Here is a 21,951-nt window from a genome sequence, read left to right as displayed (position 1 = left end):
CCCTAAATCTCTCCCCCTTATTAAAGCCCTTTCAGTCCTACCATGTCTTTTTTTCCCCCCTACTGTGTCTTAATAAGTCCTAATTTAAATTGTAAAAGAATTTCGGAAAAGATAACAATACAAGGTCCAACAGTAAGATGCATCAATAGCCTTGGCAGTTAAACCCTGATGCAGGTTTCTGGTTTAATTCCTATGTAGACAAAGAGCATAAAAATTATTGATTTTCTGCATTATATCCTCTTGATATATCTGTGATATTGGGCTAATCCTTTTTTTGGGTTAATCAGACACCAGGAAAGGGGATCACCTTCAACCCATTGCCTTCACTTAAGGAATCCACCAAATCAATCTAGCAGGATAAGAGGACAATCTGTTTTAAAAGACTTTGAGGAGAGTTGTTTTCAAAACTAACCTCTGTCTTTCCTATTTTTTTTTTCCTTAATTGAGCACAGAACAGAGGACCCACGTGGAGAGAGGTTCATCTATCACTTGAACAGCAGCAGCCGTTTAGCTAATCTTGTGATAGATGATTACACAAAGGGTCTAGACCTCCCAAAATCCTTATGGAGTAGATATCACAGGTCCTGTTTTACTCTTGAAGAAACTGAGACTCAGAGAGGTTTTGAAACTTGTCCAAAGTCAGTTAGTTGGTTAGTGAATACAAAGATATCAAAAAATAAATCCTTTATAATAGTCTTGCTTGGGAATTCCTAGAGAACCCACCTGCCGAGGCAGGTTAGACATAACAGAGGGGGATTTAAACCCTGCGTCGGGGAGATCCCCTGGAGGAGGGCAAGGCAACCCACTCCAGCATCCTTGCCTGGAGAACCCCATGGACAGAGGAGCCCGGCGGGCTGTTGCAGAGAGTCGGACACGACTGAAGTAACTCAGCACACGTGCACACACGTGGTGTTAGTTTAAGTGTAATGAGTGCAATGTCAGCAAATAAACTGGAATGAAAATGCTGTTATAAAGTCGGAGGAACAAATGAGTCTTTAAGAAAAACGTAGCTAAGAGACTCAAACTTCGAAGCATTTACCACCCTTTCTGAATGTTGCTTTATCTTATAGTCTGAATAGAAATGAGTGGGAAAAAATGCTTAAATTCATTATGCACTCACATAACACCATGCATATATAATCTACACAATTTTTTTTAATTTTAAAGGTTTTATTTTAAGAAACCATAATTAAAATTAGGATAAATACTTAGTTTATTAATTGTCAGTCTTTTCTCTGTATCTTGCCTTCAGAACTATACAATTTTATTTAACTATTTACAGAGGTATTTCTTTCATCTCATGAGAATATAATCACATAATCCCATACATTGCAACTGTTTCCTTTTAACTGTAAAACCTGGCTGCATTTGCAAATTAGTCTATTATCACAGGAGATCTATCAATTTGATGGGCAATGTATTTGCCAACTAGAATGAAAAAAAGTTAATAAACATTAATAAGCATCTTAAATCAATCATTCCTTTACTCTTGATGTGGTGGTGGATATCAAGATTAATAAATCAGTCCAGACGAATCAAGTGATGAGGAAGGGAGGCACAGAGAGGCTGCTTGATGCCACGTGTAGTTAAGAAGAAAGATGCTTAAAAACAAATTGGAAGACAAGGATGAGGCACTAAACCTTCAGTGAAATGACTTGTAAATTAAACAAAGTAAATCTAGATAGTCATCCATGTTGGTCCCTTATGTACCACTGGTGATAAAGGCTGGAGGAGAAAACAGAATGCTCAGTCAGGATAAATTATATCTGTTGGCAGCACACTGTGGAAGTTAAGAACATGGACTTCAGAGTGAGCCTGCTCCAGTTTCAATCCAGGCCCCATAACGTCTGCTTTGTCACTTTGTCATCTCTTAACTTTCCTGTGCTTTAATATCTTTAAGTGTAGAAGGGAAGTTAATATTATCTGCCTCACAAAGTTGAGAGAATTAAATGAGTTGATATTTTGTTAAGGGCTTAGAATAGCATCCAACATATAATAAGCACTGAGTGATTATTAAATAAATAAATGATGTCACTGGTTACTTGCTATCACTTTACGTAGCCCTAGTTCTGTACAACTGCTTCACTGGGGAAAACTGGGAGAGTAAAATACCCCTGCAATATTTAAGTCATTTTCTTGCTATTAACAATTAGTTGAATTAATTTCTTGGGTAGAAATTAAAATTTTTGTTTATCATATTAAAAATAAAAAAATCATAATGTTATGTTTAAAACAAATGTTACTGAGGCAAGCATTTTGTTACTGGCAAGTGCAAATAGACTGTTGTTATATAAATACTGTCATTACAAAGGCACCCAGATGATCAATACCTTGTGTATCTACTAAAATACGAAGCTTTTGTATAAACACACTTATCAGAAACCCATCAGCAGTGTTCTACTTTTGATTACTGTATGATAAATGGTCCAGAGAAGCATCAAAAATTCTATTATCTCATTTAGGACAAGTCCCAAGGAAAAGAATGAGTGGGGAAGCCAAATACATTATTTGCATATACAACAGCATGTCCAATTAACCACTTTGCTGACAGAGATTCATTTATTATTCATCTTATTCCAGCATATGTTAATACTTTGACAGTAGACATGAAAAAAGGACTGATACAGCACATTGAATTTTGGAAATGTTAAGTAAGGACTTCAAGGAAGTGCATAGTTTAGAGTGTTGAGAAATATTTTGTTATTTCAATTTTGGAAAGATGTAATGTAGAGAATCATTAATTTACAGTGAGTATCTAGGCTCAAAGAGTCTAAAATGGCAAGATTTTCAGAAATCAATATGAAATATAAAATATGTAGACTACTAAATAATGTTCTGCAAAGCAACGGAAGTTTAATTTCTATAGTGTACCTTCCAGATAAAAATCCCCAGAGGCGTTTAAACTAGTCTTGCGTTGGTATTATTTCTCTATGCTGCTTGTAATATAACTTATAATTGAAAGTATAACTACATATAAAATGACATAGATTGGAACTAGAGCATTTTTCTTGAAATATCCAAAAGAGAAGTTCCTCAGGTAAATGACAGATTTCTTTAAAAGGTCCTGCTGCTTACCCAAATAAAAGTGCTAATTGAATAGTATGTGAGCACCAGGACAGTGAGTTTCCAAATGCATTTTTTAGAACATCATCACAATCACTCATAACAATGTGCTTCACGCTGTGGAACTACATGGATAATGCAATCTTAATGTAAAATTAAGATGAATTAATGTAAAATTAAAATGAATTCAAAATCATTTCAGCTTTAAGAAGCATCAGAAATACCACTCCTCTTTTCTAGCAACTCTGAATCTTGTAGTCATAATGACCAGATGGTGACTAATAGCCAAGACAGACTGAACCACATAAATAATTACAGGCACCAACGATAGCCCAATGGCAACTCAGACAATCAAAGTAACTGTCAGAAGCAGTGTCCAAGTTAGTGATGTCACTGCCTGTATTCTACCACACATGAAAAATCACTGCCTTATCATTTACTAAAAAGGTCTATTTCTTTCTCAATGATCATTTTCAGAGATATAGCATAATGTTTGTTCATCAATTTAGTTGCATGGGAAAACAAGTCACCAAATATGTACATGAACACAAAGTCCATAACCTGCTTTTAAAAACTGTGGGTCACATTATATAAGACATGTATACTGGAGATCCCATAGCCCAAAAAGATCTAATATACTGAGTTTTGCAATGAAAACGTCTACAAGATTCATAGAAGCTTCATGTAAAACTTAATATATACATAACCAAGTATCTTGACTGCACACTGGAGAAAAACCTTTCTACCTCAGTTCCAATTCACCAATTCACAGATATGAAGCTCATACAATAGACACAGTAGGTTCTTCTTGGCTGCATGTATAGCTAGTGATTAAAAGGAAGTTTGTCCAGGAATCACCATTTTAGTCATAAAGTGTTTTATCATTATTACATGGCTAATCACATTATTTACCACCGCCTGAGTATAGTGCTTTATGTTGAACTTGATAATGGTCCTTATTTTTTAATCCATCCCCCTTTACTATTACTTTTCAGCTAAATATCAAAATGCAATATTAACTAAAAGTTCTTCCACCTGAATGGAGACATAAATTTCATATCTATACTCACCTGAAATTCTTAACAACTATATGAGTTAACTACCTTTTTTGGTTAAGTTTATTCTTAATGAAGAAACAATATTTTGTTGCTTTTTCAGAGTAGTGACTTGGAAAATGATGAAAGTGCGACAAAACTCAGGTTTTCTAAATTCACATGCCATATTCTTTTCAAAATCCTGCCTCTTAACATATTGGAGTTGTAAGGTATAGTTCAGGAGAGGCAGAAAAGGAAAGATGACCTCAATGGAAGTAGGTTACCTCTATTCAGGCAAGGAGGGGCGACAGTCGGCCTAACGACCAGGTTGAGCGCCAAGAGGGGTCAGGGAGGCTTCATATTTATAGGGAGGTTTGTGGGAGTTATAAGGGAAACGTTAATCAGGTGGGATATTTTGAGTATTCTTTTGTTGAGATGACATTTGTAGTTGGGCAGAGGGTGATAAGTCTTCTGGGCAGGTGTAGGGGGTGGAAGGTTTCCAGAAAGGGGGTGATAAGTCTTCTGGGCAGGTGTAGGGGTGGAAGGTTTCTGGACAGGGGGTGATAAGTCTTCTGGGCAGGTGTAGGGGTGGAAGGTTTCTGGACAGGGGGTGATAAGTCCCAGATAGATGCAACCAGCCTGGAGCATCAGGGTGAAACTAAAGTTCTGCTTTGTTTTTTCCAAAGTTAGATGATTCAGCAAGGGCCTTTGAGACTGTTGCTTTCTTTTCTAGGCCCAAAAGACTCCTTCAGGAGTGAGAAAGCAAAAAGTACTGGGGCTACTTAATTGAGTGACCCTGGAAGAATCATCACCTCTCTAAATTTGTTTCCTTGTCAGCAAAATGGTGATCATAAGTCCTGCTAGGGTTATGATGATGATTAAATGAGACACTTTACATGAGAGCTCTGTGGAAATATATACATAAAATCCAGCTACTTTTACTAAGTTCTGTCAAAAGCTTGATGGAATTCATTGTTATTTGATCAACACTGATAAAACTCTTGCATTTTGTGAGGGAATGGAGTGTTTTAAAAAGCTATTACGGATTTCGGTGTGGAGAAATACTCTTCACCCTGCTGCTGCTAAGTCGCTTCACCCTACACAGCCCAAAAAAGAACTCGGCTAAAAGACCACGTTAAAGGCAGCAGGTGCTTTTCTAAGAGATATTCTGCAGGACCTTAGTTGACAGGCAAGTAAGTACTCAGCAAGTTGCCCTGAGCCTGACCCCCACACAGGGTTCCCGAGCACCTAATAAAGCCAGCCCTACCTAATGAGGACAACCGGATGGCTTAAGGAGTCTATATACAACCTTTGCAAAAACGTCTCCAGTTACAGTATGTTTGCAATCAATAAAGTTCTGGGAAAAGGCTAGAGTATGAGGATTTTAAGAGATCCTTATTGGCAAAAGAATCTTCGGACTCAAAGTTGAAAAGGATCTTGTCCAATTAAAGAAAAAAAGCATACGAATGACAAAACAATATAAAATGCCACTCTCAACATTACTACTGAGATCCTTAACACCTCTAGAAACAATTATGTCTTTCCTTAATAGAAGGCACACCATGAGTGTAAATGAGGCTGATAGCTGACTGTATAAAGATGGTTTTCTCTATAGGAATTAAGTTCAGTGGCTATATTCTGTTCTCAAGGACCAAGGTTCAAATCGCCTTAGGTTATCCAGTGTTCAGGAAAAACTGGATCAACTAGTACAGCCCCTCCTCACTGCCGGAGCACAGGCTTCTGGGAAGTTTTCTAAACAAGGAGGAAGATGAGAGAGAAGATGAGGGTTCTACTTCCAACTCTGTTACCAATTTGCTTTGATTCTATGAGTTCAGTTCATTTACATTATTTACAGTTCTGTTGTCACATCTATAAAATGAGAAGAATGTACTCCTCAAAATTTAGAGCTGGGAGAGAAGTGAGGTTCAAAGCTGTGACTGAATTCCAGAAGTCACACATTTACTCATTGGTTGAATGAGAACCAGAATTCCTGATTTCAAGATCTGGTTTTTCCCACTGCATATGACTTCGCTCAGAAATCTCTTATAATTTTTTAAAAGTGTATTTTATCATGGTAAGACCACTTAACATGAGGTTTACCCTCTTAGGAAAATTTAAGTATACAATACGGTATTGTTAATTATAGTCACAACGTTGTACAGAAGATCTGTAGAACTTACTCATCTTGTGTAATTGATACTTTATGCCTGTTGATTAGAAACTACCTCATTTCCTCTTTTCTCCAGTCCTAGCAACCACCATTCTGTCCTCTAATTCTATGAATTGGATCATTTTAGATGTTTCGTGTAAGTGGAATCATGCAGCATTTGTCTTTCTAAGACTGGCTTATTTCATTCAGCATAACCCTCAAAGCTTATCCATATTGCAACATACTACATAATATCTTTCTTTTGTAAGGCTGAATGAATATTCCATGTTTTCTTTATATATTCAATCCAAATCACAATAAGATATCACCTAACACCAGTTAAGATGGCTGTTATCAAAAAGACAAATTTTGACAAAGAAGTGAAACTGGAACCCATATATACTATGAGTAGGAATGCAAAATGCTACAGCTACAGCTACTGTGAAAAATAGTATGGGTATTAATCAAAAAATTATAAAACAACCACCATTTGATCCAGCAACCCCATTTCTATCTATTTATCAAAAAGAACTGAAATTAGGATTTTGCAGATATGTCATCACTCCCATGTTTACTGTAACACCCTTCACGATACCAAAATGTAGAAACAAATTTTTTTTAACATTTTTGGGGGACCTATTGTCATCTGAGCACTTATCAAATTCATGGTCCTATTTATTCTTCACTGAGATATAATTCATTGTATTTTCATTTTATAGGTTGAAAAACTGCACTCAATATGCCAGCAAATTTGGGAAACTCAGCAGTGACCACAGGACTGGAAAAGGTCAGTTTTCATTCCAATCCCTAAGAAAGGCAATCCCAAAGAATGCTCAAACTACCACACAATTGCACTGATCTCACATGCTAGCAAAGTAATGCTCAAAATTCTCCAAGCTAGGCTTCAACAGTACTTGAACTATGAACTTCCAGATGTTCAAGCTGGATTTAGAAAAGGCAGAGGAACCAGAGATCAAATTGCCAACATCTGCTGGATCATCAAAAAAGTAAGAGAGTTCCAGAAAAACATCTATTTTTCTGCTTTATTAACTATGCCAAAACCTTTGACTGTGTGGATCAGAACAAAGTATGGAAAATTCTGAAAGAGATGGGAATACCAGACCACCTGACCTGCCTCTTGAGAAATCTGTATGCAGGTCAGGAAACAACAGTTAGAACTGGACATGGAACAACAGACTGGTTCCAAATAGGAAAATGAGTATGTCAAGGCTGTATATTGCCAACCTGCTTACTTAACTTATATATAGAGTACATCATGAGAAACACTGGGCTGGAAGAAGCGTAAGCTGGAATCAAGACTGCCAGGAGAAATATCAATAACCTCAGACACGCAAATGACACTACCCTTATGGCAGAAAGTGAAGAAGAACTAAAGAGCCTCTTAATGAACGTGAAAGAGGAGTGTGAACAAGTTGGCTTAAAGCTCAACATTTAGAAGACTAAGATCATGGCTTCAGTCCCATCACTTCATGGCAAATAGATGGGGAAACAGAGGCTGACTTTATTTTTTTGAGCTTCAAAATCACTGCAGATGGTGACTACAGCAATGAAATTAAAAGATGCTTACTCCTTGGAAGAAAAGTTATGACCAACCTAGACAGAATATTAAAAATCAGAGACATTACTTTGCCAACAAAGGTCCATCTACTCAAAACTATGGTTTTTCCAGTAGTCATATATGGATGTGAGAGTTGGACTATAAAGAAAGTTGGGCTTTGAAGAATTGATGCTTTTGAACTGTGGTGTTGAAGACTATTGAGAGTCCCTTGGACAGCAAGGAGATCCAACTAGTTCATCCTAAAGGAAATCAGTCCTGAATATTCATTGGAAGGACTGATGTTGAAGCTGAAACTCCAATACTTTGGCCACCTCATGCGAAGAGTTGACTCACTGCAAAAGACCCTGATGCTGGGAAAGACTGAGAGCAGGAGGAGAAGGGGATGACAGAGGATGAGATGGCTGAATGGCATCACCAACTCAATGAACATGAGTTTGAGTAAACTCCGGGAGTTGGTGGGCAGGGAGGCCTGGCTTCGGACAGTCCATGGGGTTGCAAAGAGTCGGACTCGACTGAGCAACTGAACTGAAGTGAGATTGAAAAAACAGTCTTAGGGAGGATAAGGAAGTTAGTGAATTTATGTATTGTGACAAAGTGGCAGTGGCCAAATTTTCACATAGATAATGATTTTGAGAATTATCTTCACCAGACCAAGCTGCCTCAACTACTTTTGTTAATACATTAGTGTGAATTTAAATCACTGAATCCCCTGCCTTAAATACATTTGCAAAATAAGCCTTATTTCTATTTGAAAAATAAAAAGCTCTATGTTTTTGTTAGAGGAAATATATGCAGCTACTTGGTGGAAAGCAATTGTGTAAGGAGCTCTTTCTGGAACATTAACATTAAAGGATAATGCAAAGTGATGTAGCTAAAATTCACTATGTTGATGTTTTCATCAGATCATTTCATGTTGAGCCCTGGATGATTTCTACATATACATAAAGTTTATAGCTTCTGCATTTATGCTCAGAGGCTATTTGTTTTTAAAGGGCAAGTTTTGTTTGTTTAAAGATGAACCCTTTCTAACTATAGCTTGCCTTATTTTTGGAACTAGATTGCAAAAATTTTTGATGGTCATGGTTGGGTATATTAGTTCCTCCACTCTCCCCTCTGCTACCAATGAGCCCCTTGTTATCTGACCTGTCATGATGTCTGGTGCACAAACACAAAAACATGCACATATTACCAAAGGAATGAATGGACCATCTAAGAAATCAATATATTAAAGTTAAGGGCAACTAAGACATTAGAGTCTTGGACTACTTGGGCCATAATTAATTCAAGAGTTCTTCCAGGAGTATTAGCTGACAAGCTTGTCTAAAATATCATGGCAGAGATGCACACTTTTGTCCAAGAAGCCAAAGTAAGGAAGAGGTGTAGGGTAGGGATACCTACTTTCACAGAATATTCATAGCTAAAAATGTTCTGAGTTACACATACGAATCAATCACCAGGAAAGCAAAATTGTTCTTCAACACAGTAAAGTCAAGTATATTTTGAAAGGCGTTGTTAACTCTCTTGGTTGCTAGACAAAAGAGCAAAGGGACCACTCTATCACACAGCACCCTCCAAACTGTGAGAAAAACAAAAACCTCCTCAGAATCAATGAAGTGATCCATGAGACACCTGGGAGATGCCATGAGCTTCTCTCACAGTATCCGCTATCATTAATACATGCTGGCAGCAAGATGTGAAGTCCGGCTCCTTGTAATGATTTCTACTCCGAGAGATTAACCATGAAAGCACATGGAGTTCAAGTTTCGAAAGCTCTGAGCTCCTGCAATTGCTCTGGGCCACGGGCCGTGCAGAGTTGATTCTAATTCCTCTTTGACTCCAACCAGAGACTTGGCTGTATATTTCGGTGCCCCTGTGGTGTGCCTCAGTATCCCTACAAGGAAAAGGCTATTCAAACTGCCTCCAAAAGCCCCCATACTTTTTAGAAGTTTAGTGTCTGTATGAAAGTGCCTCTGAAAGAGAAATGTTATCAACTTAAGATACAATTATTTTCCTTATAGAAGTACATTGGGCTACCTCAATTATAAACCACACTGTTTAAAATCTGTTAACATTCCCTTCTGGGAAAGCCCTTTAATAGTATAAGCTAATCATGGCGGTAAAATTTCCGGAGCTCATACTAGTGGGAAGAGAACGGCTGGCGCTGCTATGCTCATTCCTATGATGGTTTTCTCTTTCCTTTATCTCCTGAAATTATTGAGACACTCTAAGCTAATTTTTGAAAGCATGCAGAGGTACTTAGGAAATCCAGGAGCAGAGATAAAAACCTGAGCATTGCAATGACATCACTCTATGCTCAGCACATATGGCACCTCACTAAAGCAATACCAGCTGAACACACTGGCTTATTCTGAACTCTTGCTGGCTTTCAGTAGCAGTCTTAATTACAAGCAGGCTTGCTTTTTATCATTTACAGTCACACAGTTCTCCATTTATTTGACTAGGAAAATTCAATTTTTCTGTGGAGGTGTTTTCAACCTCTATATTTTAAGTACATGCAAAATAAAATGGGATCTTGCAGTGATCTCAAAACCTGCTTCTCATATTCATTAAAAAAAAAAAATCCTCATCATAATCTCTGCAACTGGGTCAGCTTGCACAAAGATGCTCAGGGTAGCGATGAGTACTTTCAGCACCCCGCAGTCCTTGTAAGTGACACCTCCTAATAGTGCAAATGAAGCATGGCATGATGAGAAAATGAAGAAGAATGGACCTGGACAGTCAACCCAGCAGTTTTCAAAACACAGAGGGGAGACTCAATTTTGTTCCCTTAAACACACCACACATGATTTTTCTGTTACATATTTGAGCACATACATGCTTTCCCTATTATGAGAAAACTGTCTCATGATTCCACAAATTCTATTATAAGCAAACAGGGTAGCTCGTGTGTTCATCTATATACGTATATTTGCCATAGTCTCAATTTTTAAGCCAAACCTCATTTACACCTGCCTTGATTTTCAGCCAGTAGTTTATCATATTGTCATTCACCTTTGTGCTTTTCCTTCACCCTCATCTATGAAGCTCAGAGATTATTTCCTTGTGGGCTCTCTCTCTAATTAGCTGAATATTCAGAGAGTTTATTGACCCAACAAATTCAACATCACCTCTTTCTTATTAGGTTTCTTTTAAGCCATCACCCTGCCTGCTCTGCTCTCAGCCTCTGCATCCCCACCTCACTCCTGCCATCCTCCACCCTCAGAGGCTTATTTCATCCTTAACATGCCTCAGTTGTTCTCTAGACAGAGTTTATCCCCTCTCTCAAGGGAGGGAAGAGAGTAAGTATGAAAAATCCACAGCTGCTTTTATTTGGTGGAGGTTGGCTACTGACTGGTAAGTTTGCTACCCTGATTTAAAAAAAAAAAAATCAGAAAGCGTCTCCCGAAAGTATGTGTGAGAAGGGTGTGAGAGTTTCAAAAAGAAACAAATATGACCATACAACAGAACCTTCGAAGGAAAGAGAAAGTTTTCTGACTCAAAATAATAATGCCAACTGCTGCTCACACACAAATCCCTCCGCCATCCGTCCATCCTTTCCCTTTCCCAGCGATAGATAGCCTGGTTTTTCATTCACGCACAGGGAGAGTCACTACATTCTGGTGGGAAGGAAGTGTTTGCAGAGACCAGCAGAGGGCGCCCGACTGGGGCAAAAGCTGCAATGGTAGGAGGACCAGGATGCCTCTCCGCGCGGGGTCTTCTCCTCTTCCCACAACCCCCGGGTGCCCTCCCATTTCAGTCACATCCCTTGGGAGACAGGCAGAGCCACAGCAAAGGAGAAGTTAATATGCATATAAGATTATTAGCCACGCGCTCCCCACTGGTCCAGTTGGGCGCCCCACCCCCTCGCATACCCCATCTGGCTCACCGCACCCACCCACGCTCTGCCTGCCCCGCCCGCGCCCGGGCTTGCCTCCGAGCTCGCCTCCTTTCCTGGGGGCTCACACAATTTTGCACAAAGGCCGGGCAGTGGGTAAGGGCTGCAGCCGGGAAAGGGAGCCGCAAGCTCCCAGGATACTGTGGGCAAGGGGGCGAGCTAGGCAACTCCTTGCTGTTTCAGAGGGATCTTTCCTTCCTTTATGCCAAAAAAAAAAAAAAAAAAAAAAAAAAAAAAAAACACCCTTTGGAGGCATCCCTCAGGTCTCCATCCTAGGCACGCCGAACTGGAGAGAGTCCTAGAGAGGAAACTGGGAGAAGGAAGGGAAGGGATTCCTGGGCCCATTGTGAGAGTGTCTCAGCCACTCCTAAAGGAGATGCCCAGGGGATTTGTTCTCCTCTGTTGGATTAGGCTGTAGCCTCTCACATCTAACCAGAACTGGCTCCAGGTGGGAAGCCTTCCCTGGGGAAGGGGCCATTCTGCTATAACTAGCAGCTGCTGGGGGAGAGGAATTCCCTAGGGAGAGGTAAAGGGTTCAGTGAGGAACCAAGTCTGAACGGGAAAGGGGCCCTGCAAGCAGAAGAGGGAGAGAAAGATGCAAAAAGAGTGTCCGTAACTTTCACCTTGCTTCTTAAAGTAACAGACTACACCAGGGGGAAAGAAAAATTGGGACTGGGGGAAGTCACACACACACACACACACACCTGATTTTTTTTTTTATTGGCAACTCAGAGAATCTGAAATAGGCATTTATCTGAAGATGCCAGGGAACCTGGCTTTACACTGCTGGTCATTCTGGAGAAGAAACCTGCCAACCAAAGCTTTCCTCCATACTCTGCTCTTTACAAAGGAATTCCCGGTGAGGAGAACAATTCTCTCTGTTCTAACTTCTCCTCCTCCAGGCAGACCTCCTAGCTTAATCATACCGGTCAGCACTGACCCACCTGCCCTCTTTGGGGAGCACTATACTCTGAGGAAGGAGGACACGGGAACCTCCCTTATCCCAACAGCCTTCAGACATGCTCCCAAAAGAAGCGTGTAAGTGTGAGGGATGGGGGAAAGCGGATGGGGTTCAGAGGTCCCCTCTAAACTGGGTAGGGGCTGGCAATCATTAAGAGAGGGTGCCTCCATCACCCTCCTACCTTCTCCAATTAAGAGAAGAGGTGGGGACAAGTGGAAATAGCCTCCTGTTGAGTGAGTCCCGGGACCGCCACCATCACTGCAGCCTGGGTACTCTTTGGAGGAATGTGCGGGCTGGAACCTCTCCCTCCCCCAGACCAGGGAGAATGGGCAGGAGGTGGGGCCGCACACAGCACAGACAAAAGGTTCGGCAGAGCGCTCCGCTCTCGGGAGCTCAGGCCCCCGGGCAGGGCTCGGTCCCTATTCGGCCACACCGAGTGACCTTCTCGCTAGTAACGCCCCCTTCCCGCGGGGCCCCGGCGGCCGACCAGGGATGGTCCTTTAATAGGGGCCCCCATCTCTCTCCCGACACCCCCCGACAAGGAACGCCCCTCCCACCCCTCACCACAAACACCCGCGACGCCTTCCTCCAACCCCTTTCTATTGTCTTCAAAGAGATCAGTGGCTCCCCCCCAAACACACCCAAATGCACCTCCCTCTCTCGCGCTCCCGTTTCTCCGAGCCTTAAGGGCCGAGAAGCGAGTGCGGGGCTGGAAGGGGGGAGCGAGGGAGTAGCCCGCGAGAACTTGGCATCGCAGACCCACCGTGTCCGCCTCGCAAGGATGCCGGTGACCTGTAGATTGCAATAGGCAATGAATGATGCTTGCTGCTGCCATGGAAATGGTGGATGTGGTGCGCTCCCAAACTGGACGCCCCCCAAGCCACTCCTAGGAGGCCGCTGAGGGTGAGCGGGACTATCCAGAGCAGGGCCAGGCGCCCCCCCGCGCCGCCGCCGCCGCCCCCAGGCGAACCCAGCTCGGCGCCGCACCGGAGCATCCTCTGGTACATGGCGGGGCGCCCGCCGAGGGGCCGCCGCCGCGGGAGGCAAAGTTTGGGGCGCGGGGAGGGGAGAGGGCGCTGGGGAGCGGGCAGCTCAGGGTGGGCTGCAGGGCCGGCCGCCTCACCGCGCCAAGGCACCCATCCTCTCCCTCCTTCGGACAGTCTTCTCGGGGTCCTGGAGTCCTCCGTGCCTTGCACCCCAAAGATTCCGAAACATAGCCGAGGCGAATGCAGCTGATAGGGGCTTGTCCGGAAAGGCAGTCCCGGGGAACAGCAAGTGCGGAGCGGGCGGCTGCTCCCAGATTTCCAGGGCTCCAGGTTCTCGAGAGATACTCCCAAAGAGTTTCGGGCGAGTGCGTGCCGCGGGGTGGGGAGCGGGGAAATGGTTTAAAGCTCCTCCCGGAGGGTCCTCACTTCTACATGACAGCCATCCACCGCGAATCCACTAGGTAAATCCATTTAGCATTGTGTGTGGGAACCGAGGAGGCCACTTCGCCGGCCCAACCTCCTTTCAAGGGAGAAGCAGACCCCATGGACTCCAGGCGCCCCTTCGCTCCATTCAGCCCGGGCCGGCTCGCCCGCTCGCGCCAGCCTCCCCCGGGCAGCGCGCGGAGCAGCGGCGCGCATCGCCTGCTCCCGAGGCAATCTCCGCGTCGGCCGCCTCCTGACACTTACGCCCGGCAAGGGGTTCAGAGGGAAGAGTGCACCCTTACGAAAGAAGCAGGGATCGAACGGGGGAAAGAGAGCTGGGGGAAGGCAGAAGCAGACAAAGGAGTGGGGGGGTGGGGGGGGAGCAAAAGAAAAAGAAAAAAAAAAAAAAGAAAAGAAAAGAAAAACCACACAAGCTGGCGAAGCGAGGGGCTCTATGCAAATCTGCAGTCTCCAAACAGCAAATCACTGAAGCTCGGATGCAATGCAGAGGACGAGCCTATGTAACGAGGGAGGCTGGTCTGGCTTCCCACAAAAATCTGCCTGCTTTGCCGCTCTCAAGCATTCTCCACACATCAAAGGGACACGTGTACCGCGATGCGGGGAACACCTAAAAGGCAACTCTCCCTCCTCCGCCAGGTGATCCCGCCGTCTGAATTACAACGGCAAACGGCACCCTTCCCCTACCCCTATGGTTTAGATGTAACCAGTGTCTTGAGAGCTCTTAAAAGAGAAAGAATTCGGCTCTTTTTATTGGACCAAACTTGTTCTGCCAGGTGTTCAAACCAAATCAGCTAAATACAGCTTGACACCATCTACTCAAGCATCAGTTTTGATGATCTGTTAATTACACATATTACTCATAACAAAGAGCCCTGGTTCTTACTACAATATCATATCTCATATAAGGCAGTAGTGCAGGGAGCCAAACTACACAAGGAGGAAAAGGAATGAGTAAATCTGGCTGTTAAGGAAGAGACAGTAAAAGAGAGAATAAAAGAGAGAAAGAAGGAGACAGCTGAGAAAGGACGACAGAAACAGTATGAATGAGATTGCTTGTGTTTTGGTCCAACATTTTAGAGTTTCTTTAAGAACCCCCAAGATTTCTGTAGAAGCACAGTTATGATGATCTTTTATATGGGTGGAGTTCTGCTTTTCTATTATCATGTTTCATAAGGAAAATAACACCAATAAATCAGGAAATAAAAATTCCTAATCTAGTGCCCCTAACGAAGAGAGGACATTATATTCTATTGGTGAAATGAAGAATCTTTAACCTGAAGCCACGTGTCCTGGAAAAGACAACACATGCCTGAGAGTAAAAATCTTAGCATGGCAAGTAGACTTAGCCAGGACGACCACAGTCACTGGAGGCTAACAGACAGGATATGGAAGTATGATTAAAACGGTCCCCTGGTTTCTAAAAGAAGAGAAAAACTATGGCATGACTAGTGGCTGGACTTTTTTTGTTTTTATTCCTATTTAAAGACAAAGGAAAACAACTCTGAAAAAGCACTGCCTCTCACAGGCTACTTAGTGTCTATATAATCCCTTACGCCAACAAAATTATGTATTGAAAAAGGAGTTCTAGGAGAATTTGATGCAAATCATCCACTCACCCAATTGGCCATTTAGATGCATATACTGCTTCCTAGTTCATTCAGAGTCAATCCTGGGACTCGGATGGTGACTATGTTACCAGTGTCCAAGGACTGCCTAATCAAGTGTGTAGCATTCCAACATCTCACATCCTTGGCAAAAGTTTACCTTATTTTACTGAAAATATAATTCTTCAGTAGTTCACCAATTGAAACAGCTTAGCCCGGCTATTGAAGGTGCTTTTATCTACTTAAATACACCATGTCTCCCAACTTACCACAACTGCTCAAAGATCAAGAGAACCCAAATCCAGCACTTTCCACTGTCCTGTTCCCATCCTTATTCCCAAGCCATTTTCTCCTCATTTTGTTACTTTTTAGCATGTGGGTTTTAATTCACTAGATTGTAAATGGCCCTTTTTAAGACATCTAGTAAGCTTCAAAAGGAAAAATAAGGAGCACTAATTTAGGAGACAGGAAACCTGGGCTTCTTGGCGCTCCCATTTAAAATACCCGTTATGTCACATTAGTGACCTAGCATCTCCAAGGCTCTGTGGCTTCCTTTATAAAAGAGTCATGTCCCTGTCTTTCCTAACAATCCCACAGGGCAGGAAGGGTATAATGTAATATTTAATGAGAGAGGGCTTTAAAATATATCAAACACTCCACAGGGTACAGGCAGTATGTCTCTCCTTCTATAGAGGTCTAACACATTGGAGCTGATGGACCTACACCATTCATCTGGTTCCTTTCCATCTATGGATATGTAGAGCACTGCATTGTTCTCTGATAGCCTGGTTAAGGGTGATGATCTGTCCTTCCCTTCCTAACTATATGGTAGATTCCTAAAGGAGAGAGGAGACAAATCTTCATTTGTACTCCCTCTAGTGCCCGACATTTGTGAAATGAAAATTTAACTCTTAATGCATATAGTCAATTGTCATTATTTACAGACATTATGGTCTGAAAGTGACTATGAACACTGACTTAGGGAATACCAAACCATTGCTCCTATGGGTTAGGTTCCAACACGTCTCTGGCCACAGTATTTTCATCAACGGGTTGATATATAACCTTATTTTACGTGTTTTCTGTTTAAAGACATCTTTACTGAATATATATATATATATATATATATATATAGAGAGAGAGAGAGAGAGAGAGAGAGTCAATTCATTAACACTGAATTCACAGCCAAGATCACTATAACTTCAGCCTGAATGAAGCTTCTCTAACATACTTATTTTCTCCATAAGACATATCATGGCTTTCTTGTGCTCAGGAACATTAAACAGCACTCCAGCATTATGTTTAGGGACTGTTTTAAACAGCAAAATCACCAACAAAAAGAACAGAAATGTGAAAAATATGGTACTAAATAGACCACACAAAGGACATTTGTTTACAAGACAAGCTGAAACCTGAAGGCAGAATGTTGCCTTGTTTGACCTCAACTGGGAAGGGGGTGTTGAGGACTCAAATGTTTTACCACTTTGTGAACGTCTGTTAAGGATCACCTTGGGGCCATGAGTACTGATTTGGGGTTATAAATTTTATTGCAGAGGTGAGGTCACACCCGTGAAAAACAGCAATTGACTTTCTTGAATTAACAAGAAGGAGGGGGTGAAATTTGGGAAATGATTTGTATAAATGAAAGAAATAGGAATAGAGTAAGTGTAAAAGATTTTGATGAACCTTTCCAAGAGCATTCGATGAACGAAAGACTCCCCTTACTGTCCTACATTGCCTCAGGCCTCGGGAGATGAAGGTAGGGTTAGGGAAGGCATAGGCCAGGAATCTCAGTTTTACTGGAGTCTCAAGGGCTTAAGAGGAAGTATTTACGACTGCCTTGAAAGAAGAAATTGTAGCTGTCTGGGGCACCTTTGCAATACTTAGGGGGTTCTGGGATGGCTTCTGTGATACAGATGCTGCAATATTTGTTATAAATGACTGTAATTTGGTGGAACAAGGAGCAATTCTATCTACAGAGTGGAGAAAAGTCTTGTGAGCAAACTTATGCCTAATGTGGATGAAGGAAATAAAGCTTCTGCTTACTCTTGATATCTCTTCAGTTGGTCCATTCCTAAGGCTGGGAGTGTATTATTTAAAGGAAACTGAGGCAGCGCTGACATATGTTCTCACATGAGTAAACAACTGTTGGAGGAGACACAGTGCTTGGCTGCCTGTAATTTACTCTTAAGTATTTCAGCATGGACAATGTGATATAAATGTATGTTAGTACTGTTCTGTGTCTCAGGAGAAATTGGTTGCTTTCACTAGGAATGTGTGCTCTAATGTTTCAGCCAGAAACACAGAAGTCAGAGGGGGCTTCTAGAAGGCTTGAGTTATCATCATCTCCAATCATGATATGGCTTTGCTCATTAGTTGGAATATATATGTTGAAACAGGTTATCATTAATGACATAAATGGTTTGTCAGTTTGTTAATGGAGGTTAAGAATGGGCTGTCTTTGGTGAAACCATTAACATTCAGGATATGTAGACTGGCCAAAATTTTTATGAACATGCTTTGCTTCTATTTGAAGAGAGTATGCGAATCTAAGACACCTTTCACCCTTTACTGTAAGAAATAGTGCCATACTATTAGTAATAATAAGAACTAACACATTTGTAACTGTCACAACTCTGAGATGTAAGAGTGAGTTCATTTAGTCATCACAAAATGATACAAAACCAGTGCTCACTGATCCCTAACAAACCTTAATTGCTTAATTCTAACAGATGAGGATCTGAATGCTACCACTGAAATACTGCCATATTTGCTACAAGAAATTCTATTTGCAAGACATCTGTGGGGGGGTGGTGCTTAAACGGACCAGGAGTTGGAACTTCATCAAGCTTCCATAACAGGCTATAAGATTTTGTACCTACTTAGTAATAAATGTCTGCAAAAGTTGGTCTGCGTCTTAAATCCACTAGGACCTGTGGGAATGCTTGGAAGACTGGTTCAACCTCCCCTGCCTCTGACCACCTTGTGTACCAAGAGAATCTAATATCTATAAATGGGAAGTTATTCTAGATTCATTCACAGCCAATGATTCACAGTGGACAAGAAGGCAGGTGATTTAGTATGAAGAAATGGGAGATGGGATTGAAAGTTGAGGGGAGAAAAGAAAGACAATAGATGGAAAAAGAGGAGAAGAGCGTGTAGAGGGGGAGTGTGCACAGAAATGGAAAAGGACAGGTCACTTCAAACTATTTTTTCCTATTCCTAAAATCAATCCTTCCTCCTCAAGAAGCAGGATGGTTGTCAGGCAGACACTTTCAACATTTTTGTATTTTTCTTAAAACTTAATTGGAAATGGTTACAGCTCAGTATTAAGCTTTTAAAATAGAAAAGTAGACACTGAAACAGCAGAGAGGAAGTATATTAAAACCCACAGGCAGCGCCAATCTTTTAAAAATTAAAAATGAGGAGAGTGTCAGTCATGCATTTTGCATTTCTACTGATGTCAGCACAAGAAAGGCAAAGAGAACCCATGTATCCATCTACCTGCATTTCTGGGTGGGTAGAAATGCATCTCCTGGGTCTACCCATGAGAGGATGCTATCTGTGAAGTTGTAAAGACAAACCTCTGATCCTGTTACCTTTGTGGGTTACTGCAGGTCCCTAAAGGTGTTCCGATAAAAGATCAGGGAAAGAGAAAAGAGACAAAGGAGAAAAAAAAAAAAAAGAAAGGAAGGCAAGAAGGAGGGAAGGAGGAAGAAAGAGAATGAATTAAAGGGGAGGAGGGAGGAAGGGAGGGAGGGAAGAAGGAAGGAAACATGCCAGGACTAAAAGCATCCCTGGAAATCTTGTAGTTCAATCTCTTCAGATGATAAAATTGAGGTCCACAAAGGTAATAATGATACCAAAACTTCAGATATACTTATGATGTGTTTACATCTCTGGAAGTGCACTTTCATCTCCCACCACCCATAGATGTAGAGTGGTGAATTCAGTCCATGTTCCTATTCCCTAGAACCTCCACACTGATATACCAAATGAGGGAGAGTAGCGGGAACCCAACATGAGATAGCATGATGCCCAGTTTACTCAAAATAAGTTAAAGCCTGCGGTTTGATTTGTGAAATATGAATTGATTTATTCAACCACAGTTAGCGGTGTTTAGGCCTGAAATATTTTATGCTCCCTATCTTTTCTCTTGCCCTTTTAAATTAAAACTTAATTTTGATGTCCGACATAAAATTCATTGCCTAAGCACCAAGGCTGGGTCATAGACATTTCATTATCAACTGCCTCTTTAAGTGTTGTGGGCATTACTTTGGCAACAACCAATTATATACTTTCAATCACTAGCATCTTATATTGCTTGTATAGTTATTTAAATGAAGTTGTGTTGCTGACAAATTCTTCCCTAGGTTCATGCCATCTGATGTGACTGCATTCATAGTGTAGAGGAAGAATATGTGGCTTGAGTGCCCAGACTGTGGGTTTGAATCTGAGTCTGTGATTATTATCCATCTGACACTGGGTTTAATGGACCCTTACCCCCATTTCCTTGTCTGTAAAATGATTATGACACTGTGTAATGAAATAGAACAGCCTCTAAAATATATTAAGCACTAAAAATAAGTTACTGCCACTTACTCACATGTACGTATTTTAGATAGTTACTAAAGACATACCAATAATGAGCTGTAACAGGATTTTTAATTTAGCCCAATTTCAGACTCTGCCCACTCAGTCAAGTTCAACCACCTTCATGATTCTGTTTCTCTAAAACTGTGATGCTCAAACTTTAGTGTGTCTGAGAATCACTAGAACAGCTTATTAAATCATAGATTGCTTTACTTTTGATTCCCTTGATCTGTACAGTGGCCCGATAATTTGCATTTTTAACAAGTTCCCAGGTAATGCTCATACTGCTGGCCCAGGGGACCTAGATTTCCAGAACCACTGCTCTGTCTGAATGTCAAAGTCTTTAACATGGGTTTTATTAACCAACACCGGGAGGGCTTTCTAATTAAGCTCCTTACCAGTAACTTCGCCTCTCTGGCTGTGTACTCTAAACATAGACAGCAGTGCTGTTCCCAGATCTCTTCTTTAAAGCATTCTTTAAAGACTTCAAGATGTCTACCTTATAAACCTAGATGTTCTCATTTCACAACATGTAACTAAAAATTCCTTTCATTCTACTTAGAAAAAACTATTCTTTTCTCTCTCATCTTTTGAATTTGAGCTCTTCTTCAGTTAGCCTAGCCAGTGGCTAGAGGCAGGACTGAGTTCTTACAGGACTGACTGCATGCCATGACACTCTGAATCTGACTTTACTAACTTATTAGCCATGTGGCCTTATGCAGGTGAGAATGTTTGTTTGCATATAAAACCTAATCATCCAAATAGTCAGGTACCATTTAAAAGAAAAAAAGTAGTCCCTTTCAGGTCCTGGCATTTCAAGTTTTCGATCTGACCAGCATCAGCTACAGGAAAGATCAGTGACAAAAACTGACGTCCTGGGAGCTGTCGCCTGCATCAGCGCTGGCAGTCTGTCATATACATGCATCGCTGCAGAAGAAAGCAGCAGCGTGGGGGTGTTGAGGCTGGAACTAGAGTTGAAGGACAACTATAAGGCAAGTTAGGGTGATATAAAAACTGAGATGTAATTTGCAAATTTCTTAGTAAATAGAGATACTCAAATCTAGAACCAGACATCATACCCATACCATGAGTTCAATTTCCTGAACGCTGGAGTACTTGGAGCATAAACCAATCTGATCTATCTTTATGGATATATGTTCTGGAGCATATGTTACCATTTGAATTCACTGAAAAGAATTTAATCATGCAATTTGAACTGAATCTCTAAATAGGTTTGTCTGGGATCTATAATCTAATCACCATCCAATTTGGGACAAATAGATTACACACTTTGTAAGAGTGATATTTTGAAGTTAGCACTACAGTTAAGTTAGTGTGATTATCCCACTACAAAGATTGGTGTTCCAGGTAATTAAAAGTTCTTTACCACGGCATATTAAGCCCTTCAAAATTTGCCTCCATCCTGCCTCTGTCTTATTTTTATCTCAACTTCTGCCACTTCCCCCACAAACATCCTAGGCTCCAGCCACATGAACTTCTCTTCCCTAAACACACTATATTTGTTCACTTCTTTTGCCACTGCTCAAGCAATTCTCTTAGTAAAAAGATTATCTTTTCTTCTTCCTATGTCTCTTTAATAGCTCATTTATCCTTCTACAAAATTGTTGGAAAGTTTTCTGAAC

The 21,951-nt window shown here is 41.4% G+C and overlaps 1 protein-coding gene across 22 annotated transcripts in view; it reads right to left on the bottom strand.

The window, feature by feature from the left end:
• Positions 1-21,951, bottom strand: part of NRXN1 (neurexin 1) — a 1,155,776-nt gene that overhangs the window by 440,023 nt on the left and 693,802 nt on the right. For 4 of the 22 annotated variants that reach the window (XM_065927360.1, XM_065927361.1, XM_065927362.1 and 1 more), the window contains exon 1: positions 13,445-13,688. The exons of the other annotated variants lie outside the window; for them this stretch is intronic. In XM_065927360.1, the coding sequence (XP_065783432.1) occupies positions 13,445-13,688 (244 nt within the window). Of the gene's footprint in view, positions 1-13,444; positions 13,689-21,951 lie in introns of those variants that run through there. 22 annotated transcript variants of the gene reach the window in all.

Source organism: Muntiacus reevesi, chromosome 3 (assembly GCF_963930625.1).
Source record: "Muntiacus reevesi chromosome 3, mMunRee1.1, whole genome shotgun sequence".
Classification (NCBI taxonomy): domain Eukaryota; kingdom Metazoa; phylum Chordata; class Mammalia; order Artiodactyla; family Cervidae; genus Muntiacus; species Muntiacus reevesi.
This window is presented reverse-complemented; position numbering and strand designations above follow the sequence as displayed.